Here is a 23,556-nt window from a genome sequence, read left to right as displayed (position 1 = left end):
AAATAAAAACAGCACTTGATCCTGAGCAAAATGTCATTAGTGACCTTGAGAAGAGCAAATTCAGTACCATGTAAGGTTCTATAACTAGACTGGTGCTTATCAAATATATTAAAAGAAATCCAGTATGAGTATAACTGTGATTAAACAACTTTCTTCAAAAGTTTTGAGATTAATGGCAACTTGGAGATATAATTGGTATATACAGTGGGATCAAGGTGCATTTTTTTAGTAGAGGCTGGATAATTGCCGGCTGAACAGTAAACATAAACTTTAATAAAACTCAACATAAAAACATAAAACAAACACAAACACATATGCAGCGTGGCCACGTGCATCACTTTCTCTTGAACTGGCGCCTCCGGTTAGTCTTTATCCCCCTTTAGCCCGATTTAGGGCCGGCCATGTGGAGCTCTGGGAGAGGGGAGGGGAGGGGAAAGAGCGAGGCAGAGCGACAGAGAGAGAGAGAGAGAGAGAGAGAGAGAGAGAGTGAGAAAAACTTGCTTGCTGGATTTTGGATGCGCTGTCGCCTAGTCCTCAACTGCTCTGCTCCTCTGCCCTTTGGCAGACGTCAGCTTGCTCTTCCCACGGCAGATGGCAGCGAGTCCTCCAGCTCCTAGCGGATGGAACCGCTCCTCTTCTTCGGCGGACAGCGGTGGTTCCTTTGGCTCTCGGCAGCCAGCAACAACCCCTCGGCAGTGGCGAGGACCCACAACTGCGTATCCCCACTCCCTCCCGGATTTTGGCACCAATGTAACAGATAAAGGACTTTATAAGCCTCATTAAACAGTCAAACAGCTTGAGCAGATCCATCTGTTCCCCCTTAAAAACCTGAACCCACACTTCCCAAGAAAATCTAGAACTTCTTTAGTGATTGATCTAGCATCCCCTCCCACCAGCTCAACAAGACCTAGGTAAGTGGCCACCACATTTCCCATGTACTCACTAAAATACTGAATTACAATACCAAGGTACTTTGAGACACATCGGTGCTTTCATCAAGAAGGAGGCTGTATTGGCGGTCACCAATATCAGCCACCAGTCTTTTATGAAAATATGGTGCCAACACACTATTGATCATTTCAGTACACTTGGTACGGTGCATCCGAAAATGTTTGGCTGCAATGGAATCCGGAAAAGCTGCCTCACATGCCTAACCAATGTGGTCACACAAAAAAATGGATCAATGCTCTGCAATAGCCATTGTCATTGTTGCCTCTGCCTATTTCAAGCTGTCAGTGCTTTTTGTAGAAAATGGCAATGTAGATTGCTTTGCTTGGTTATATGGTTTGGATTTTACAGCGTGCTTCTGAGTTGACACATGCATCTTAATGTCAGACAACTTGGCACAGAAGTCTGTCTTGCAGTAAAGACAGTAAGCCCTTATGTCATTACCCACATAGGGCTTCAGCCACCCCTTTAATTCAGGGATTGACTCCCATTCTTTTCTATATTGTTTGGAGAGTGTGACATGTTAGCTTTTTTTCATATGTTTGTAATGTCCAAGGCTGTGTGTATTTGATTTATATTTGTATTATGTGTATATAAGTTTAATAAAGTTTAAAGTTTATTATAATGTGTTTGAATATAGTGCAATGTACAGACTTGAATCTGAATTCAGAGAGTTAAGAAACAGGAATGAACTTTTTTTAAAGAAAAAGTCACTAAATCTAGTGACAAAGTTGCTAAGTTGGCAACACTGAATTTGACTGAACTGAATTGAAGAGATTAGTTTCTCCTGCTGGAACACGTGACAGCCGGTACTTATTTTCTGTGTTTACAGATATGATGTAATGACACAAGGATAAATACATAGGCTTACTGTAGTGAATCGGGGTATGGTAAGGACATTGTTTTGAACACTGATTGTTCATATACTCAATCAGTATGTATGCAACTTTAAATTAGGGAATGTAAGCGTTATTAATCATTTTCATCTGCTGATGCACAAATCATGACTAGTATTAAAAGTGATTGTGTCAGCATGCACTTCACTTTTACATGTTGATTTTCATTTTGAACAAAAACGTCTACGACAACAGGTGGAAAATACCAATACAAATGAGATCATAAATGCAATTGTAAAAATAAACATAATGATAATAACTGAAAAATAAACCATGACTTATAGATAGTTAAACACAAATCTCATACATTCTTGGGACATATGTAATTTGATGTTCCACTATATTTTCAGAGTTTGGAATTTATTACCACCTGCTGGTGGAATCTCTAAACTGGAAATGCAGGAACTGAGTTTAGACTTAGCGCTGAAAACAGACCTGCTTTTGAAACGTATTCGCGTAATGACCAATCTCTCAGGAAAAAGAAAATTGCTCTTTGCGGCACTTCGTTATCATACAATACACCCCAAGTTTGCGTGTATACACTCACAGATAGCACAGACACTCCCACCAATGGCCAACTGTGCTTTGCGCTAGCACAAAAATTGTGTTTAGAATTAGTGCTCTCCCAAAAATGTAAAAAAACTGTTGTTACACATAGCGCTGTGCTCTACGCACTCATGAAATTAGAGCCTGTATTAGTTTATGTTGAAATTTACATTTAAGAACACCAAGATTAATAAGTGCATACAAATAATGTTCAAAGTTAGTTCATGTTAATTAATGTAGTATACTAATTTTAACAAATGCATAAATTGTAAAGTGTTAACAATATGTTTAATTTCTCATTTCTTCATTCAAAAATAACCCCAAAATGTAAATGAATTTGGCAGGTACTTTTTTCCAAAGCAATTTACGGTGCATTCATGCATGTTTGTGGTTCCCTGGAAATGAAACCAATGCCCTCGATGTTTCTTGAATATTTCATAGCTGGCTATGTCAGAAGGATAACATATTGCCTGATAGGCACTGGTTATATTGCACAAATAGGTATTAGACATTAGTGGTAAGATATAAAAGGTTAAAGAAAAAAAACCTTAGACAATTGTCACAGATGTGATCAATCATCAGCCTGAAATGTCATGTCTCTCCCAGGTAGAGAAGTCCACTGTAACTTCTCAGAATGCCTCTCTGATGGCCCATAATTCCCAGCTGCAGCGAGAGCGTCAAAGTTCAGAGGTTGAAAGGGAGGGTGTGCAACGAGAGAGAGAAGATATGCGCACTGTTAATGAACTTCTCCTACGGGATCATGAGAGGCTGAGCGTCCTGCATGAGAGACAGGCAGCAGAGCTGGTGGTGATGTCCCACAGATACTCCACACTGGAGAACAGCCATAGAACCCTGGAGCTAGAGCACCGAACACTCGAGGACAGGCTAGTACACATACACTTAATAACCCACAAACTCACTGGTCTGCTGGATGCCTTTCTTAACGTGATGTGTTTATCTGTTTGCAGGTATAACACACTACTTCAACAGAGGGCTCAGCTGGAGGGGTTAGAGAGAGCTCTGAGAGAGCAACAGCAGAAGATGCTAAATGAGATCTGTATGCACAGGAACACAACAGCAGAGTGCCAAAGACTCAGAGACGAGAAAGACTGGTCAGTGTTGTGTGTTTACTTGTAAGTTTGTGAGTTTTAGCTGTCATTATGGAAGTAAATTTTTTAAAATGTTTCAAGAAGAAAGCAAAAACCGGGAAAAAAAAAAAAAAACATTCTAAACATGCATCAAAGTAATAGTTCACCCTAAAAATGTAATTCTGTTATTATTTACACATTCCAAACTTGTATGACTTTAAACTTCAACAGTGGTGAATGGGAAACCACAGCAAATATTATTTTAAGTTACCCATTTGCTCCAAGATCAAAAAACAAATCCACTATTACATTTGAATTACTTTCCAGACGAGAAAAAAAATAGAGAGCGCTGGATTAAGACGGGAGATGGGAGATGATGGCAAATTTACTGTAACTCTTTCTGTAATGGAAAACCCCTCACAGCTGTGGTTATTAGTTTTTTTTTAACTAATTCCAGGGTAATATAGAAATATGCATAATTTTACAAATGTACACCCAATATTTAAAAAGTTTATTATATAAATATACAATTGTGAGATTTACGCTGCTAATTAATGCGAAAAAGTGTCATCACAGTCTGTGAAAAAGGTGATTTCTTTTTCAATGAAGTCAGGATATGTGTAATCTAATTAGAGTTTTAAAGAAGTAATTTATAATCTGTAGTGGATCATTTTTTAAGTTACTTGTCCTACACTGCTCTTGACTAAATGTCATGATATCAAATGATGCCTTCAGCATATTAAATTTGGCAGTGGATACTCAGCTTATTTGAGAGTGAATATACAACTCTGGGGGGTGATAATATGGCTTCTAAAGACATAGAATATAGTGCTTACTGTGGTTTTATAGTGGGTTTTGTTTTGTCCTTTCACTTAGCCTATTTTTTCAGATTTACGCATTTCATTTTCATAACAAAATTCCATCAAATTGAATTGTGTATTTCTGTCAAGCTCTCCCCAGTCTCTCACTGAACTACATTACCCAGAAGCACCTCCCTGGACTTTTAACCACACACACCTGTTCCCCATTCCTCTCCATATAGGTTATCTGTGTGTATCTGTGTGTATCCCTCAGTTTTCTCAATTCTTTTTCAAGTCTCATTGAAGTTTCTCCCCTTCATGAGCATTGCTGTTTTTGACCATCCAAGTTGTGCTATTGTTGACATATGTCCTTTAAAATATTTGTATTGTTTCAGTTATTTTGTATCTCTGTATCCTTTGTGCTCCTTTTTTATTCAACTCATGTAGTTGGGTTCTTCATTCCTTGTTGTCAGTCACTGTTTCCTCCACAACCTGACAAAAAGGCTGTTTAAAGTGTTTTTTAATGTTTCCTTTTGTGTTCTACAGAAGAAAGTCATATGGGCTTAGAGCAACATGGTGGGAGTAAATAAAATGATTTTTTATATTGGGTGAACTATTCTTAAGTTATTGCTCAAACAAAAGAGGACTGTTACCCAACCCAAATTCAAGTCGTTAAGTTTTATTTCCTCTCCAAGCAAGTAGGCCCAAAAGCACAAACACAAATTTGTCAAAGGTGATTTCTCGAAAGTGTGCGAGCATGCTTTCACAAAACAAATAGTTAAAATGAAAACCATTATTAACACTATTTCCAATAAAAAAAATAATTGATTAAAAACCCAATGTAAACTTGAAAATATACATGAGAAAGTGACCTAAACCCTGAATGTTTGTATTAACACATATGTTTGCTATTATCTCGTTTTTCAACTTTATCACCAAACATTGTGCTCTGTCCTCTTCCCAGTTTGAATCAGACCTACCAGAAGCTGTTGGCAGAAAACAAGGGACTTCAGACAGAGCACAACAGCATGAAGAGTCAGCTGAACTCCAGCAAACTGGAACGGAAACATCTGGAGTCAGAACTGTCCAAACTCAAAGAGCACAACCAGCAGCTGGACATCAGCACCATCAAACTGACCAACCAGTGTGAGGTACCCAACACCAGTCAGACATGCTGTCAAATGAGCTGTAGACAGCAAGAGCAGTTCAGAGTGCATTCAAACAGGGCAGAACAAAGTTTTGTGAGATTTATTTTCTTCATACTTCCATAATGTAACTTCTGAAAAGCCCAGCTTAGACCAGCATGAATCTACATGTTGCTTCAGGCAGCTTTATACCAGTTAGAGCTGGTTTTGCATTCCTCATTACATGACATTAACCATCACAATGTATCTGGTGAAGTTTACCAGCTTCACGTTTGCTGGTATAGCAAGTTAAGAAGCCCGGTGGGAACACTAATACACCAGCATGAAAACAACATTTGCTGGTGACCAGATCCTTGTGTTTAGTTTAATCCACCATAACATCGTACCAACTGTCTGTTGCTTATTACACATAGCTATAGATTAAACACTGAAAGTCCATGATGAATTGCCTCTATCTATGGCTCCTCCATTCAGTTGCTGACTCAGCTGAAGGGGAACTTGGAGGAAGAGAACCGCCACTTGCTGGACCAGATCCAGAGCCTGATGCTGCAGAACCGAACCCTTCTAGACCAGACTATGGAGAGCAAGGACCTGTTCCATGTAGAGCAGAGACAATATATGTGAGTGGTTGAGGGGGAGAATGTTGATTTATGAAATCTAGAATTGTTTATTAATATTCTGGTAAATCTTTATAGCACAATTGGGATGTTTATAGCATGTTAGTGATATGGTAATTGTATTTTCAATTTTAGAGACAAATTGAATGAATTTAGGAGGCAGAAGGAAAAACTGGAAGAGAAAATCATGGATCAGTACAAGTTCTATGACCCATCACCACGCAGGTACTGTCCTACTAGTAGACGCTTAGTGAGGCATGTTTGGATGAAGAATCACGTTCATGTTTATTGATAAACAATAAATAAATAAAGTCATATTGTTTTGAGAATAGATAGCCTTTTACAAGAATAAAGTCATCATTTTGTAGACAAATAATGTTGTAGTATTAGGAGATTAAAGTTGTAGCATAATGATATTGTAGTAATTATTGAGTCAATTGTGAGAATGAAGTTGTAGCATTTTAAGATTAAAGAAGTAATATTTTGAGAATAAAATAAAAACTATGAGTCGTAGCATTATAGGATTATTACGTCTTTTAATCTTACAACTTTATTCTCAAAACACAACTTTATCCCTGAAATCTTTGGGATTTTTATGTTAATGTGGCACTTAAACACTTTGTACCAAATGCTCTGTTTCCCCAAACTCTTGTTCAAAACAGACGTGGGAACTGGATAACACTGAAGATGAGGAAGATAATGAAGACTAGGAATCGTGATCTGGTTCACTTTTCAACTCCTGAGTCCAGTGATGGTCTGGATGACCTGCGTTGCCATGACAATGATTCCTTCGTTGGCTCCCAGGGCTTGGAGGAATCCGCCTCCAACTCTCTCAGTGGTGACACTCCATCTCCCAAGATGAGTAGCAGTGAGTATGATCTCATTGACCTAAACAATGGTCACCCGCCATCCATTCCTGCCAGGCACATCGAGAAAGAAGCCATCCAGTCAGCTGCAAGCCACTTGCCTTAAACCCAACATCCCAAGGTCAGGCAAAGGATAGTAAATTATTTCAACTGTCAAAGAGCAGTGATCGATCACCTCGACAGTCGTAATTCACCCCTTACATCACCTCTGTTGATTTTTGTACATAAAGAGGAGATCAGTTACTCCAAATAAAACTTTATGCAGAAATCTGGACATTTGACTGCATTCTGTTTTCTTCCGGATTCCTTTAATAAACCATCCTTTATTATGGTTCTTAAACACTTAAAAATTTTTTTTTTTTACATAATTTGGTCTTTAATAGATACTCACAATAATCATGGAAGGTTCTGCAAAATGTCATTCTTTTTGAAAATATTACACTATTGACCACAAGGAGACGTTACTGCAGTGCTTTCAAGGCAGCATTGTATTGATATTTCTGATATTCCTGATATTCTGATTGGGATTATTGTTAGTATTAAACCTCTGCAATTAATTCACATCTTGTGTATGCTATCTAATTTTGTTTAAATTGTATATATTTTCAAGAAATTTAAAACACATTTGATTAAATCTCCCATTCTGTATTCCAATTCATCTGAAGGCATACAATAGGTTCTGATGAGAAATAACCCAAAAATGTAATCTTAAATTTTTCTGTCAAAGTTCTGAGGTCTTAAATGATTTGTGTATTGTTTTTAGAGTTTGAAGGGCTTTATGTTCTGCATATGAAAGAAAGTCCAACAGGTTTGGAATGACATGAGGAATGTCATTTTCATTTTCATTTTTTGAGTGAACTGCTTTAAGCTGAATTTTTTCATCAGGGCTCTGTTTATCTAATTGTGCATTTATGCATTTGACCCTTCAGGTAAGGATTTACAAGGAGATACAATTTCACCAAGTCTTCCAAATGGCACTGAAGACCAAAATCATGGTAATAACTTTCTGAATCTCATACCAACACCCACTTACTTCAAGACAAAATGATTGCTTTTATGAAAATGACTTGACTGTGTTGACATTTTTGCAAAATGAGATTATGGTTCATTGCTCATATCACAAGAGTTCTGTGAAGAGTTTTTAAGGTTAATGCTCTATTTTGTTTTAAATCAACAAAACCGAACTCCATACCCTAAACCTAAAACCTAACAGATAGTGTCATAAAAAGCAAATACGAGATGAAAAATGCAGTTGCTACAGCAAGCATGTCATTTTGTTGTGCTTCTATGAAACTTTCGGCTCACATGTTGACTCAAGTGCACTTAAGGGCTCTTATTTTGCACTGTAAGTGCAACACTTTATCAGTTGAGTTACCGCACAATTTGATCACAGTTGAACAAATGGCATTGTGTGAGAAACAGGGCAAAAAGTACGTTTTTATGAATTTATAATCTGCCGTTTTACTTGTATTTTGTGTGACAGAGAATAAAAGTACATGTTTTTTATAGTGCCTTAATTTCACCAGCCACAATATACAGAGCCCCGTAGAGAACAGGGCGTGATTTTTTTTTCTTCCCTCGCAATAAGTTTTCTGTTCCCTAGCTATACGTTTTGCGTATCCGTCCAATAGATTGCATTACCTTGCAATAATGTAACAAAATTTACTACAGTTGCCATAATATTCCATGATATTCATTGTGAAACTATAGTAATAATACAGGAAAACGAATAAACTATTGCTAATAAAAATCATAATTTTTTGGTTATTATGGATTTACTACAAATACCATACTTTAGTCATGTACAACGAACCATGTTAAAATAATTTTGCAAAAATGTAGGTATAGTAACGTGATTCTGTTAGACCAGGTTGAATGCAACTTTAAACATTTATAATTCCAGTATATTGATTTCTATACATTATTTGTAACTTATCAGGCTGTTACAATCAAATAATAACTCTTGATTTTCCGCAGGCTTAAATGTCAAGTCAAGTCGTGCCCCTAGTGCAAGCAGTGGTGAGATCAGCGTGAGCTTTGAGAATGAAGCCTGGTCCAGTGATAGCAGCCCTCGTGCAGATCCACTCTCATCCAGACACCACAGATACAGTGACTCCTCTTCGCCAGCCCAACCCAACCACGAGGAACATAAACTGGGCTTCTGCTTCTCAGGAATAGGGGTACGGCGATCCAGCAGTGCAAGATCCACTAGGGAACATTCAATCCAAAGACTGGACAAAGCGAACGTTGGACTGTATAAAACTCAGAGTGTGCAAAGCACAGAGGCTGATCCTAAACTTGCTCTTGAGACACAAGGAAAGTCTTCCTCTGTTTCAGGTTGTCTGAACTGCTTTGTCACTCCAATGCAAAGCCCCAAACCAGGCCAGGCTCTGTCTAGTTTACCCCGTGCCAGCTGCGTTATCTCCACATCAGAGGGAAGCACCCGGCGCGCTAGTGTCCACAGCACTATGTCAGGGAAGTTTGTCGTATCTCAGTCCAGTAAAAATGGAGCTGAACCTCAAATGACTCCACCTGATCCCAATGAAGAGAGTTTAAAAGGAAGCCCAGTCTTGGAAGAGGAGGTCCACAAATCGGAAGACATTTTTGATTCGGCATTCACCTTAGATTCAGTCTTTACTAACACTATTTTCAGTGAGTCAAGTTAGAGGAATACCAATCAGACCAGGTTCAATGTAGACAACTATGTAGTCCTGAATTGCCATGCTGGTCCAGACTGGTTTATGCTGATATTAGATGGTTAAAGCTGGTCTAGCTGATTCAGGCTGGACTTGGCAATACTGGTAGACATAGCAGTGCTGTTCACAAGCAAAGTGTAGCTGGTAATGCTTTGGTATTGGTCTTTTGGGTGATGCTAGTTGGCCAAGTAAGCCTATCTGGTCATGGTAGTTAGAGGTTTGCTAGGTCCTACTAAAATTAAGGGAAAAAAAACAACCCAGTCTCACAAGAATTTGTCACAATTTTACAATGTGATGAATTTGAAGAGACAATGACAATTCTGTCTTTCAAACGCTTGTTTGTGAAGTGTATGTGATTGGTCTTGCGAATACGAACGAATTTGACACCTTGTAGTATTGTGATGAATTCTAATAATTCTTAAAAAAAAACAGCTTTAACCTGCCTAAGATGGTTTAGTTGGTTGGCCAGTTGAGCACCAGTTGGCCAGGCTGGGAGACCAGCTTAAACCAGCTAAGACCTGCAAATATAACCTTAGACCGTTTATGATGTTTTTTAGTAGGGGGAATGCTGATATCCCATTTTGGAGACCAGCATCCAAAATACAGATAAATGAATAAGATCAGATAAATGAAAGGTAATTATATGCAGAAATATAGAAGTGGACTGAGAGATAGTCAATCAGGAAGCCAAGAAACACTTTATTGTTGTTTAATAATTGAAATTTATTAATGAAAATGAAAATGTCTTGAATATGTTTTGGTTTTGCTGTCATACAGAACCATTGCGATTCTTTACTAAAGACATTTGTAATGATAGCATCAACCTTCATACCTTTCATTTCTCTCTTCTCTCCCTTTATTTTCGTAATTTTTTCTCTTTTCATGTGTCAAAATATCTATGTTATTTTGTTTGTGTTTTACGTTTGTGTTAAATTATCCTTGCTGCATTATATGAATTTGTTTGGAAGGTCCAATGCTGTTTCATCTTTAGCATATTTCCCTTTGCAGAAAGCAGAATGTGATGGGTTTGTTCTGTTATTGTTTTATTGAAATGTATTTTCACATTATATTTGTTAAACCCAGCAATAATCTGAGACTACCCGTGTATCTTTTGCTGTTATTTTTATTTATTTATTTTGATTAGCATTTTCACCATTCCCCATTGTAACTTAAGAATAAGTGCTTGTTTGTTTGCTTATGTTGTGGTGTTTGTGTTCATGTTTCCTACATTTCTAGATAATGTGTCTCAAAATATACATAAATAGAGCAAAATATACATAAATAAAGCGATTTTTGATTAGATAAAAATATTTTCTTTCTTTATGTGGACTTTATTTGGCAAATGTTGATAGCTAATACATTTTTCTTAAAGAAAAATGTAACCCCAAAATAAAAATAGTCATAATTTTCTCACCCTTGTGTCATCCCAAACCTGTTTGACTCTCTTTCTTCCATGAAACTCAAAAGGAGATGTTGGGTAGAATGTTATGGTGCGTTCATGTCAAGTTGGAATTACAGTAATGACGAGATGTCAAATCAAAGATTCTTCTGTTGAGCTATTTACATCCTCAGACCTCGTAAGTTAGCTAATCATTTTTTATGACAAACCTTATAATGCCAAAATGACTTTGTTGTTGATAACAGCAAAATATGTATCACTCCATTAATTCACCTCTATTTATTCTTGCAAAATTTTTAAATAACAACAAGAAAAAATGCTCCAGGCATCATAATAAAATAGCATATTAATAAGTTCTCTAACTTCAACTGTTGAGGCCACTGCCATATTGGTTCTTTTTACATGACTTCACAACGGTCAAGTTGGAGTTTTTGTAGAATTCTTAGTTTACAACTTGTAATTATGAATGCTTGACGTGAAAGCTATTTACAAGCTCTATTGGTCCATTCAATGTAAGTGATTAGATATTTGTAGCTCCAAAAATCACTTAAACGAAACATAAACGTAATCTACATGACCACAGTGTTTAAATCCATATCTTCAGAAGCAATATAATATGTGTGTGAGAAACAGAATAAAAGTCACTTTTTACTCTAAATCTCCAATTTAACTTTCAAATGTGAAAGTGAAACTGAAACTAAACAGGCACCACATGTTACTTTAAGAGGTAAAAATGAAAGTGGAGATTTAGAGTATAAAAAAGACTTAAATTTGATATGTATCTCAGAAAACTGAAACCTCCATTCAGCCACATTTAAATCCCAGTAAGTTTTTTGTCTCATTGGAGGCTTGTGCAAACTAAACCTACAATATTTTAAATGTATTACTTCCAAATATATGTGACATACAGTACTGTGCAAAAGTTTTAGGCACTTGTGAAAAATAAAATAAAATAACTTTATTGTCACACTACCATGTACACAAGTGCAACAGTAGGTGAAAGTCTTGTGTGCAGTTCCGAGCAACATAGCAGTCACGATAAGTGACGAGACATATACCAATTACAATAAATAACATATTTACACAAAACAATTTACAAATCAAATGTACACATACTTACACAACACAATAATTATATACAGTAAACAATACACACAATATAGAATACACTCCGATGATGTGTCTGGCAGTTCGCACCACCCTTTGCAGGGCTTTGTGGTTGTGGGCGGTGCTATTGCCGTACCAGGTGGTGATGCAGCCAGTCAGGATGCTCTCTACAGTGCTGGTGTAGAACCGTGTGAGGATGTGGTGGTTCATTCCAAACTTCCTCAGCCGTCTCAGGAAGAAGAGGCACTGGTGAGCCTTCTTCACAACAGCCTCAGTGTGGACGGACCATGTGCGTTCATCAGTGATGTGGACACCGAGGAACTTGAAACTGATGACTCTCTCCACCGGTGCTCCATTAATGATGATGGGGCTGTGTACTCTGTCTTTCTTCCTGAAGTCCACTACAAGCTCCTTGGTTTTACTGTTGTTGAGGGAGAGGTTGTGCTCCTGACACCAGCGTGTCAGAGTGTGCACCTCCTCTCTGTAGGCTGTTTCATCATTGTCAGTGATCAGACCTACCACCGTCATATCATCAGCAAACTTAATGATGGCATTGGAGCTATGTGTTGCCACACAGACATGTGTGTACAGGGAATACAGTAGTGGGCTGAGAACACAGCCCTGCAGGGCTCCAGTGTTGAGGGTCAGTGATGAGGAGATGTTGCTGCCCATTCTAACCACCTGGCTTCTGCCTGACAGGAAGTTCAGGATCCAGCTGCACAGCGAGCTGTTTAAGCCCAGAGTGAACTGTAGCTCTGTAGCATCGGCCGCGAGTGCTCTCTCCGCGAGGGCAGTGTTATTGTCCTCGAAACAAGCATAAAATGTATTAAGCTCAGCCGGTAGAGAGGCAGCGGTGTTCACGGCGGTGTTTTTATTCTCTTTGTAGTCCGTGATGATGTTAATTACCTGCCTCATGCATTCAAAATGTTGCATAGTGAGGATGTCTTCAAAAATAATGACATAAATAGTTTTCATTTAACACTTAATGACATACAAAGTAAAGTAAACTTAAAAAGCTAAATCAATATTCAATGTGACAACCATTGCTTTTAAAACAGCTCCAATTCTCCTAGGTACACCTGGACACCGTTTTTCTTGGTTGTTAGCAGATAGGATGTTCCAAGCTTCTTGGAGAATTTGCCACAGTTCTTCTATCTATTTAGTCTCAATTGCTTCTGTCTCTTTAAGTAACCTCAGACTGAGTACGTTTGGGAATCTAACATTTATATTTCCTTTTGACACACTAAAGCTGAAGATATAAATAACCATCTTAAGATAAATTATTTTGTGAAACAAGACTGAGCCTGTGCCTAAGACTTTTGCAAAAGGTAATCCGCCTCAGAATTGTTTGTTATCAGAAAGGATTATGGTTGCGTCTGAAAACTGGAAAATACTGACTTCGGAGGCTGTATATTAATAACGGAGATAGAATAAACTACGGTTCTTTTAAAACTGTTCTGAGACCAGTTTCCTTAAGAGTTCCACTCATTCAAAAACCCTGTCAGATAAGCCATTAACTGATTAGGCAGCAAGCCAGCTGCCTACGTTTTCGGTTGCAGAACAACTGAATGGTCCATCCTCACCAGAGTTGAGAAAAGTAACAGGTGCCATGTGACAACGCCGTATTTTAAGCTAAAATAATTTACAGCTGGATGGTGAAGAGTTAAAATACGATATTTTTTATGTCGCCCTCGCGTGTTTATGTTTTGAACTGCAGTCTGCGCAATGTACCGCGGGATATACTGTCATGACGGCGCCCTTACAGCAGAAATGACATCCGACTTCAGATTTAATATGCTTCTGTTGATATTATTCAACTCATGTGTCAGCCCTCCATGTCGGCATATTAAATGAATACAGTGGTGGCCTTACATGTCTTATTGAAGGCATAGGCCTACAGATGAAGACGCTATTGAAAACTGGAGAGGCCTAGCGGTTCCACCCAAAAAATTGGAAGAGGAATTCATACCTCTCTCCTTGTCCTGAATGGCTCCATGCAGATCCATCTGTGAGGGGGAAAAGACTGAAAGTAGTCCTGTTGAAAAACGTGCATGTGTTTCCTTCACAAAACAGTGCTCCTCACAGTATTGTGGTCTCAGCACACAAGTCACCCGGGAAGTTCCATTTGTTTATACTTCTGTTACTGTACTGCAGGCTTCTGGTATGGCTCATCTTCAGGCTGCAGTGGAAGAAGGCCTTACCCTTCTGGAGTCCCTCTGCCTCAGGCCAATACAAAATCTGTCACAGTGTCCCTCTGCATTCAAGACAGATACCTCAGGAAAAGTGCTCTGTGCAGGGAAAGTTTCTCACAGTTACAGTCTGGGATAACATCTGTGGATTGACACTGACCTGGGAAGCAACTCCACAGAATTTCCCTTGTGTGAATTTACCTCCAATCTGATGCTCCAAGGAGAGAGATTTACTTAAAGGACAATCATTGCTTTCAAAAGAGGCTTAACCCAGGATGCTCTTGGACATTATGTGGCCTACTGCAGGAGGTCTCCATGTGTCTGGAAGATGTATGATGACCTGAGAAGTGGAGTGACAGGAGCGTCAGAAAAACACAAAATATGTCCACAATGCTATATTATACACAAAAGACTGATTGCATTGTTTAAATGTAATTTCACAAATACAAGTATTTTTGTTATATGCCACACACCCTTGTTTCCGTACTTCTGTTTGGAGAAGTAGTATCTGCTTTTCTGGATGTCGGGCTTCTCAAGTCTATTATTCTGTATGGTACATTATTTGTGTTAATGGATGTTCAATACTACACAGTAATTCAATTTCAAAAGTAAAATAATTTTGGCTTCTTAATTCATTGAGTCACGAGTTTCCACATACACACACATATATATATATATATACACTCACCTAAAGGATTATTAGGAACACCTGTTCAATCTCTCATTAATGCAATTATCTAATCAACCAATCACATGGCAGTTGCTTCAATGCATTTAGGGGTGTGGTCCTGGTCAAGACAATCTCCTGAACTCCAAACTGAATGTCAGAATGGGAAAGAAAGGTGATTTAAGCAATTTTGAGCATGGCATGGTTGTTGGTGCCAGACGGTCCGGTCTGAGTATTTCACAATTTGCTCAGTTACTGGGATTTTCACGCACAACCATTTCTAGGGTTTACAAAGAATGGTGTGAAAAGGGAAAAACATCCAGTATGCGGCAGTCCTGTGGGCGAAAATGCCTTGTTGATGCTAGAGGTCAGAGGAGAATGGGCCGACTGATTCAAGCTGATAGAAGAGCAACTTTGCCTGAAATAACCACTCGTTACAACCGAGGTATGCAGCAAAGCATTTGTGAAGCCACAACACGTACAACCTTGAGGCGGATGGGCTACAACAGCAGAAGACCCCACCGGGTACCACTCATCTCCACTACAAATAGGAAAAAGAGGCTACAATTTGCAAGAGCTCACCAAAATTGGACAGTTGAAGACTGGAAAAATGTTGCCTGGTCTGATGAGTCTCGATTTCTGTTGAGACATTCAGATGGTAGAGTCAGAATTTGGCGTAAACAGAATGAGAACATGGATCCATCATGCCTTGTTACCACTGTGCAGGCTGGTGGTGGTGGTGTAATGTGTGGGGATGTTTTCTTGGCACACTTTAGGCCCCTTAGTGCCAATTGGGCATCGTTTAAATGCCACGGCTTACCTGAGCATTGTTTCTGATCATGTCCATCCCTTTATGGCCACCATGTACCCATCCTCTGATGGCTACTTCCAGCAGGATAATGCACCATGTCACAAAGCTCGAATCATTTCAAATTGGTTTCTTGAACATGACAATGAGTTCACTGTACTAAAATGGCCCCCACAGTCACCAGATCTCAACCCAATAGAGCATCTTTGGGATGTGGTGGAACGGGAGCTTCGTGCCCTGGATGTGCATCCCACAAATCTCCATCAACTGCAAGATGCTATCCTATCAATATGGGCCAACATTTCTAAAGAATGCTTTCAGCACCTTGTTGAATCAATGCCACGTAGAATTAAGGCAGTTCTGAAGGCGAAAGGGGGTCAAACACAGTATTAGTATGGTGTTCCTAATAATCCTTTAGGTGAGTGTATATATATTAGTACTAGTCAAAAGTTTGAAAACATTAAGATTTCTTAATGTTTCTGAAAGAAGTCTCTTCTGCTCACCAAGGCGTTTGGGAGAAAAAGGCTCAGCAGGGTAAAAGGCTCCATTGATTTTATTTTCTCCCAAAACACTAAATAGCAACAAAAACTACCACAGCACTTTCCTAAACACCTGTTTGTCACTATACATTGGAATTTTTCCTGTTCCGTTACATCTTTGCGTGTGGTGTCTATTGGTTGACTTTGAGGCAATTTGATCTAATTTTTATTAATTTTTTAAATGTTAAAAATGTATGTAACTAATGAAAATCCTTGAAATCAACACATTTCTTTTGAGACAAAGTTCTTATCATTTTCAGTTTTATTTATGGCCAATAAATCAAACATGATTTAGCCCGTTGCTGGGGCTAAAACTCCTATTAAACACATTGTTTTTCTTAAGTGGGGGAACACAATTTATGATATTATTTTTTTCACATTGACTGATCCAATCATAATAGAGGTTAGTTTGTTTATAGAATACTTGAGATGTAAAAAAAATTTTGTATTGTCCTTTATTAGCATAAAGTGTGATTAAAATTTGCATAATATTAAGCATACAATATAAACATGATGCAGTATTGCTGTCTAGCCATTTATTTATTTAATTATTACAACAATTCAGTCAACTTATTTCTTTTTGTACCTGGCCCCCAGTAGAACAAGTTTGGACACCCCTGGATTAGGATAAAACATTTTTGTTACCAAAAAAATATAGAAACTAGTAAAATGACCTTTTGAAATTGCTGATTGACACCATTTCTTTATGAAGCTATATGTTGTTGTTCAGCGTAGTGAGGCATAATGAATAAAGTTCCATGCTCAAACACTACTACCATCAAAAGCTATGACCATTGTGCCCTTGATGTGAACAAGGCATCTAATCTGAAGTTGCTCTATGTGGACTGTCCCTGTAACAGGGTAATATCAAGGACAACTGATATATGCATTGGATGAATGACAACAATCAATACATCATAATATACATAAATATAAATGTGAACAAGGTATTTCATATATTTAATTACATGACAAATAGAAACTGAACACAATCCATATATTACAAAACTAATAAGTGTTTAAAGTGTTGAATCCAATAATAAACATTGGGCTAAATAAGACACATTTTAAAGGTAGTGATGCAAAGTCTCTTGTAATTAAAATATTTAAAAGCTAAACAAAAACATCACTTCACATGACAGATGGCACCTTAATTAAGGAACACCTGGAATGGAAGTTCAAAAGACCACTTCATGTAAAAATCATGTCCTAAAAACTAGACACTGGGACATTTTTTAGCAACACATGGATTCTAAGGTGCATTAACCAATGTCAATATACACTAACAAGTTTATTTAAATGGAAAGTTGTGTTGAAATTAACAAAGACTGTTAAATGCTGTGAAAGTATTGTTAATTCGTATTAACTAATGACTGTTCACAAATGTGACTATTTTATTATTATGGCTTAATGTGTGTTACTGGTGCCATTTAGTTACAATGTAAGTTTTGTTGAGTGTTTAAGGTTTCTTCTTTGTAATTTGTTTTACCCAATTCGTTATCCAAATTGTTCAGTTGTTACCTAAGCGTAATGGGTTAAATGCTTTAGATTTTTTAAAGAGTCAAGAAATTCAACAAGATAATTTGAGTGTGACAGGTCACATCTTTATTTACAAAGTACAAACTCCATAAACAATCTCTTGTGTTAAATAGAGCATGTTGTCAGGACTGCACTTCACTTGTCCTCTGGTTTGTTGAAGCAGTAAGTCAGACAGCACTTCCCGCAGTAATGACGGTCGAAATGGCTGGCCATGAACACGCCAGCGCCACACTCATCTGCGGGACACTCGCGGCGCAGACGGTGGATCTTACCATTCTCATCAACCTGGAGAGGAAGAAAATATTTCAATGTAAATGTCAGTGCATCATAATAAGCTTAGAATAAGTATAGCAGAAAATGAATCACATGGACTTGGTTCCAGACAGGTTCAAAGCGACTCACCTTGTAGTATTTGAGCACAGCGAGCTTGACCTTCTTTCTCTTGTGCTTGTTCTTCTTGGGAGTGGTGTAGGACTTCTTCTTTCTCTTCTTAGCGCCACCACGCAGCCTCAGCACCAAATGCAGCGTAGACTCCTGTGTAAACAATCACAAAGGAATAAGACTAAACATTTAGAAACTCACTTTTTCCATTGATAAACTAACACTTTTTTTACAGCCATCTTTAATCATTAGTCAATATTTGATTAATCATCATATCTGAAATCAAACAAAAGGAAACAAATGAAATTCAGGGTCATTCTAGTCTTAGGAAATATTGCACTTTGCTTTTTGAATGCTTAACTTCTAATGAATGGCAATTGTCCAAACACAAGCATATCATCTTGAAATAGCAATGCCTGAACACGATATTAGCTGACCTTCTGAATGTTGTAATCAGACAGGGTGCGTCCATCTTCCAGCTGCTTACCAGCAAAGATCAATCTCTGCTGATCAGGAGGGATGCCTGCAATAAGGCCATTTAACTTAAATGTTATTTTAATACATCTACAATGTTCTTAAGCTGCCTTCATGTGCTATTGGAATTTCCCTATTTCCCACTTCTGAAGTGGTAATTACAAGTATGTTGTCGGAAAGAACAGGAAACAGACAACGCCAGATTCATTCATTCATATTTTTTAAGGATCTATTAGTTTGACAATACATATCACTCAGTTAGCTTGCTGGTCAAATATGTACAGCATGCATAGAACAGTTGCTGATATACATAAATGAATATGACCAAAAGAGCAAGCACTAACAATTAGCTGTATTTAGAAAAATTTACAAAACCGGTCATTCACTACAGAACCTGTACTCTCCCCCACCATGTTGAAAGTTTAGGACTCTTGCCATCTCAGAAACTCTGGTATAAAAATTATCTCTGGGTTTCCTATTCGTAAATAGGACTTCAGGGGTCATTCATGTGCAACATCTGAGTGGGAAACTTGTATATACGATAATTCCAATAGCATGTGAAGGCAGCATTAATATAAGTCTGGCATCTTACCTTCCTTGTCTTGGATCTTGGCCTTGACATTTTCAATGGTATCAGAGGGCTCAACCTATAATCACAGGACAAGTCTCTAGATTAGGTGTGGCAGATATTAAACAGGACAAAAAGCAAACTAATAAGTGATGACAGTTTCTCAAAATATGCCCAAGATATTCTGTATTTTTTCTGATGTCTTTAGTTTTGAAGCTTTGATTGTCAGATAAACGTTTACATGATTGACAGATGTTTCACCCTTGCTAGTTTACTATCAATCAAGATTTCATAATGACCGTTCAGAAGCAGTTGTACTGCTAGTTACAAAACAAAGGTTGTATGACAATTAATCAGTCTGATCTTTGAAATATGCAACGACTTGTAATTTAAACAATTTTACCAACTATAAATAATATCTGGTATCAATTTAATAAATCGGATTTATCCCATCTCTTATTAAAATATAGGTAAGAACTGGACTTCTTTAAAGTACTGCAATCGTTAAAAACGTGTACCATACTTCGTGTGACCATGAATTGTTGCGATTAGTTGAACATTCATGTGTATACTTAATGTACATATTTAACAAAAAGGCACGTTGATTTGTAACAGCTTAGAAAATGTAAATATGTATTCATATGCGCCACTTGCCTTGTTAATGGTATTATTCGGAGATGTTCGTTGTAAGCATATATTTAAAACATTTATATACACTACTTTTCACTTATTGAATACTTCTGAACTTAACGCGACATATGATGCAAGACTATCTTTCCACACAGACAGTCACATTAAAACTCCTAATAAAGTGTCGAATCGTGCCATGCTGCCGATCTCTCACCTCAAGGGTGATGGTTTTCCCCGTTAGGGTTTTCACGAATATCTGCATCTTGATATTTTATCCACCTGTGCATAACAGAAAAGTGAATGTTTCTTGATGAATTTAAGTCACATAAATGACCAAATACTCGATTTATTTGGTAATTATTTGTCCGCGGCAGAAACTCACCACCAGCACGCAGATGGCGGAAACCGGAAAGGGTCCTTTCAACATCAAAACGTGATTTTCACGGCACTAAAGTTGCCCGATTAACTGCCTGAAGGAAATGCCAACAAAAGTGTGTAGCGAAAAATACGGTTCATGTAACTATATCGGGAATATTGTGTTTTTTATTTTTTTATTTTTTTATTGTGTATGATGTTTAGTGCGGTTAATGGAATTGATTTAATACCTAACAAACTGTGTTTTAATTTATGTAATTGTAAGATATTGATATTTGAATTATATGTTAAAGTGACGACAGTTTAATGCAGCTAAATGCATATAAAAATACAGATCGATTAATATGCATTTATTTAGCTTTAACATCACATTAAAGACGTATGTTTCCCCCTAAAACAATACAAAAATAGCATATGACTCATAGTCTGATTAAAACACTCAAGATCAGGAACTAAAAACTAAATATTTTTTATTTCAGTTCGTTCTGAGTGAAAACTTTACATTTTCATTCTGGTTCAGAAGTTCGGCAGCCTCCTTTCCAAAAGATTACCAGTTAGAACAAAATAAAAGAACGGTTAATACTGATCTTTTTGCATTAAGGGGTGGGTGAAGTACCAATTGCAGTGTTGCCAGATCTCGCAAGAGAAGCAAGCTACATGGTCTGTAAAAACAAGCCCAAAATAAGCAACTTCACCAAAATAAGTGAAAATAATCCATACATTTATTTAACCAGCATTTAAACATAAAACCTTTACTCAAGAACAATTGAAAATCACTTTGTTACAGTCTTCAGTAATGTTCTGCTAAAAATATATATATATATATATATATATATATATATATATATATATATATATATATATATATATATATATATATATATATTATATACGTTTTTGTTCCTTGAATTGTTTTTAGTCGCTGCTCAAGATTCAGGCCCGGCTCCATAGGGGGGCCTGAGTGGGCCTGGCCCACCTAATCATGAACTTGGCCCACCTTGAGAACTACACCTACACCCACCCCTCCATCTTTGGGTCCTACCTTACATCTTAGAGCTAGAGCTAGGCCTGACAAGATTAATATTTTATTGCATGGTTGTTTGTATTTTTTTAAATAAAATACATTATTTTGTGCCAAATAATTATAGGCTCTTTCGAAAAACGATTCATGAAGCTTCTAAACCTTTACAAATCATTTGTTTCAAACCAATGCCATACAAGGAATTTGTCTTGGTGACAGAAGCTTCCAGTGCACAAATACAACAAGACAGAAATGATAATAATAATAATAAAAAAAGAATAAAAATAAGAAGTGAATAGAAAATCTAGGTATATATAGAAATACACAATAAGACAAATATATATACAGTGTTCAGGAGTAACGAAATACATTTAGCAGGATTACAAAATATAAGGATCTGTATTCCACTACAGTTACAATTTAAATAAATGGTAATTAGAATACAGTTACATTAAAAAAGTATTTTGATTACTGAAAAGATTACTTTTCATTTTATTGTCATTTGTTTCATTTAATATTTAGTCCTTTCAGATGGAAAACATTTATCCATATAAATGATGCGATCCAACGTGCATTTGAACAGCGGTGTAACACTTTCTTATGATGTGTTACATTCATACAAGCAGACAGAGAAGTAAGTTTGAAGTAAGTTTGGAGTAGAAGAATTAGAAATAAACCTTGTGTAAATTGTCAGCTTTACGCTTAGCTAATATGCTATTTCTAGCCATTTTACATGCACGTTACCAGGCATGATCATATTTTTTTTTATCAAGAAAATTCACGTTCATAAGTCAAGTCAAGTCAAGTGGTTTTTATTGTCGTTTCAACCATATACAGTTAGTACAGTACACAGCAAAACGAGACAACGTTCCTCCAGGACCATGGTGCTACATAAAAACAACAAAGGACCAACATAGGACCACATGAGACTACACAACGAAATAAAATACCTATATAAACTACCTATATATACCTATATAAAGTGCACGTGCAAACATGTGCAAAAAGTACAGGACAGTACAACAAATTACTGACAATGAACAGGACAATAGACAGTGCAGCGCCGACCAGTACTCAGTAGTGCAAAAAGATGACAGTTTCTACAAATGTAAACATAACATACTATGAGATAATGTTCAATGCACATAGCAGTTATTGAGGTAGCAGACAGTTATAAAGTGACAGTTATTAAAGTGCAACTCAGGACACGTGTGTGTCAAACCAGTCTCTGAGTACTGAGAAGTCTGATGGCTTGGGGGAAGAAGCTGTTACACAGTCTGGCCGTGAGGGCCCGAATGCTTCGGTACCTCTTGCCAGATGGGAGGAGGGTAAAGAGTTTGTGTGAGGGGTGTGTGGGGTCGTCCACAATGCTGGTTGCTTTGCGGATACAGTGTTTTTGTAAATGTCTTTGATGGAGGGAAGAGAGACCCCAATGATCTTCTCAGCTGTCCTCACTATCCTCTGCAGGGCTTTGCGGTCTGAAACGGTGCAAGTCCCAAACCAGGCAGTGATGCAGCTGCTCAGGATGCTCTCAATAGTCCCTCTATAGAATGTAGTGAGGATGGGGGTTGGGAGATGTGCTTTCCTCAGCCTTCGAAGAAAGTAGAGACGCTGCTGGGCTTTCTTGGTGATAGAGCTGGTGTTGAGGGACCAGGTGAGGTTCTCCGCCAGGTGAACACCAAGAAATTTGGTGCTCTTGACGATCTCCACAGAGGAGCCGTCGATGTTCAGCGGAGTGTGTTCACCTTGTGCTCTCCTAAAGTCAACAACCATCTCTTTTGTTCTGTCGACATTCAGGGACAGGTTGTTGGCTCTACACCAGTTCGTCAGCCGCTGCACCTCCTCTCTGTATGCTGACTCGTTGTTCTTGCTGAACATAATTACTATAAAATTTCTTTTTATAGTAAGTCCTATGATATTAGGGTAAAAATCGTATTCTTGATAATAATTTTTGTATGGTTTTCCTGTAAAAATATCTAAAACTCCTTAAAACAAGATCAGTTTGATTGATCTTGTTTTAGAAACAATGCTGCATAAGATATTTATGTTTTTCAGAGAATGTATTTTTAACATGTGTATTTTGTCTTACTGCACTGGCAGAGTTTTTATAGGAAAACAAGTGAAAAAATCTACCAGTGCTGAAGAAGTAATCCAAAGCATTTAGAATACGTTACTGACCTTGAGTAATCTAACTGAATACATTACAAATGACATTTTCCAGCACATATTCTGTAATCTGTAATGGAATACATTTCAA

General features: G+C 37.5%; 2 protein-coding genes across 2 annotated transcripts in view; one reads left to right on the top strand and one right to left on the bottom strand.

Annotated features, from left to right (window-relative positions):
* The window catches only part of LOC127654207 (girdin-like), a 54,447-nt gene extending 43,588 nt beyond the window's left edge, over positions 1 to 10,859 (top strand). The window contains exons 17-24 of the mRNA XM_052141293.1: positions 2,997 to 3,274; positions 3,359 to 3,502; positions 5,243 to 5,429; positions 5,898 to 6,043; positions 6,176 to 6,265; positions 6,703 to 6,908; positions 7,836 to 7,901; positions 8,884 to 10,859. Coding sequence (XP_051997253.1) covers positions 2,997 to 3,274; positions 3,359 to 3,502; positions 5,243 to 5,429; positions 5,898 to 6,043; positions 6,176 to 6,265; positions 6,703 to 6,908; positions 7,836 to 7,901; positions 8,884 to 9,572 — 1,806 coding nt within the window. The 3' untranslated portion in view covers positions 9,573 to 10,859. The remainder of the gene's footprint in view (positions 1 to 2,996; positions 3,275 to 3,358; positions 3,503 to 5,242; positions 5,430 to 5,897; positions 6,044 to 6,175; positions 6,266 to 6,702; positions 6,909 to 7,835; positions 7,902 to 8,883) is intronic.
* A 7,034-nt stretch (positions 10,860 to 17,893) lies between these two features.
* On the bottom strand, positions 17,894 to 20,332 carry LOC127653925 (ubiquitin-40S ribosomal protein S27a). The gene is made up of 6 exons (XM_052140786.1): positions 20,286 to 20,332; positions 20,118 to 20,182; positions 19,298 to 19,352; positions 18,669 to 18,754; positions 18,253 to 18,384; positions 17,894 to 18,135 (listed from the first exon to the last, which is right to left on the bottom strand). The coding sequence occupies exons 2-6, from the start codon at positions 20,163 to 20,165 to the stop codon at positions 17,986 to 17,988; spliced, it is 471 nt and encodes a 156-aa protein (XP_051996746.1). The 5' UTR covers positions 20,166 to 20,182; positions 20,286 to 20,332; the 3' UTR covers positions 17,894 to 17,985.
* Positions 20,333 to 23,556: the final 3,224 nt, after the last annotated feature.

This window comes from Xyrauchen texanus, chromosome 13 (assembly GCF_025860055.1).
Source record: "Xyrauchen texanus isolate HMW12.3.18 chromosome 13, RBS_HiC_50CHRs, whole genome shotgun sequence".
Lineage (NCBI taxonomy): Eukaryota > Metazoa > Chordata > Actinopteri > Cypriniformes > Catostomidae > Xyrauchen > Xyrauchen texanus.
Note: the sequence above shows the minus strand (reverse complement) of the source record. Positions and strands in the feature narration are given on the sequence as shown.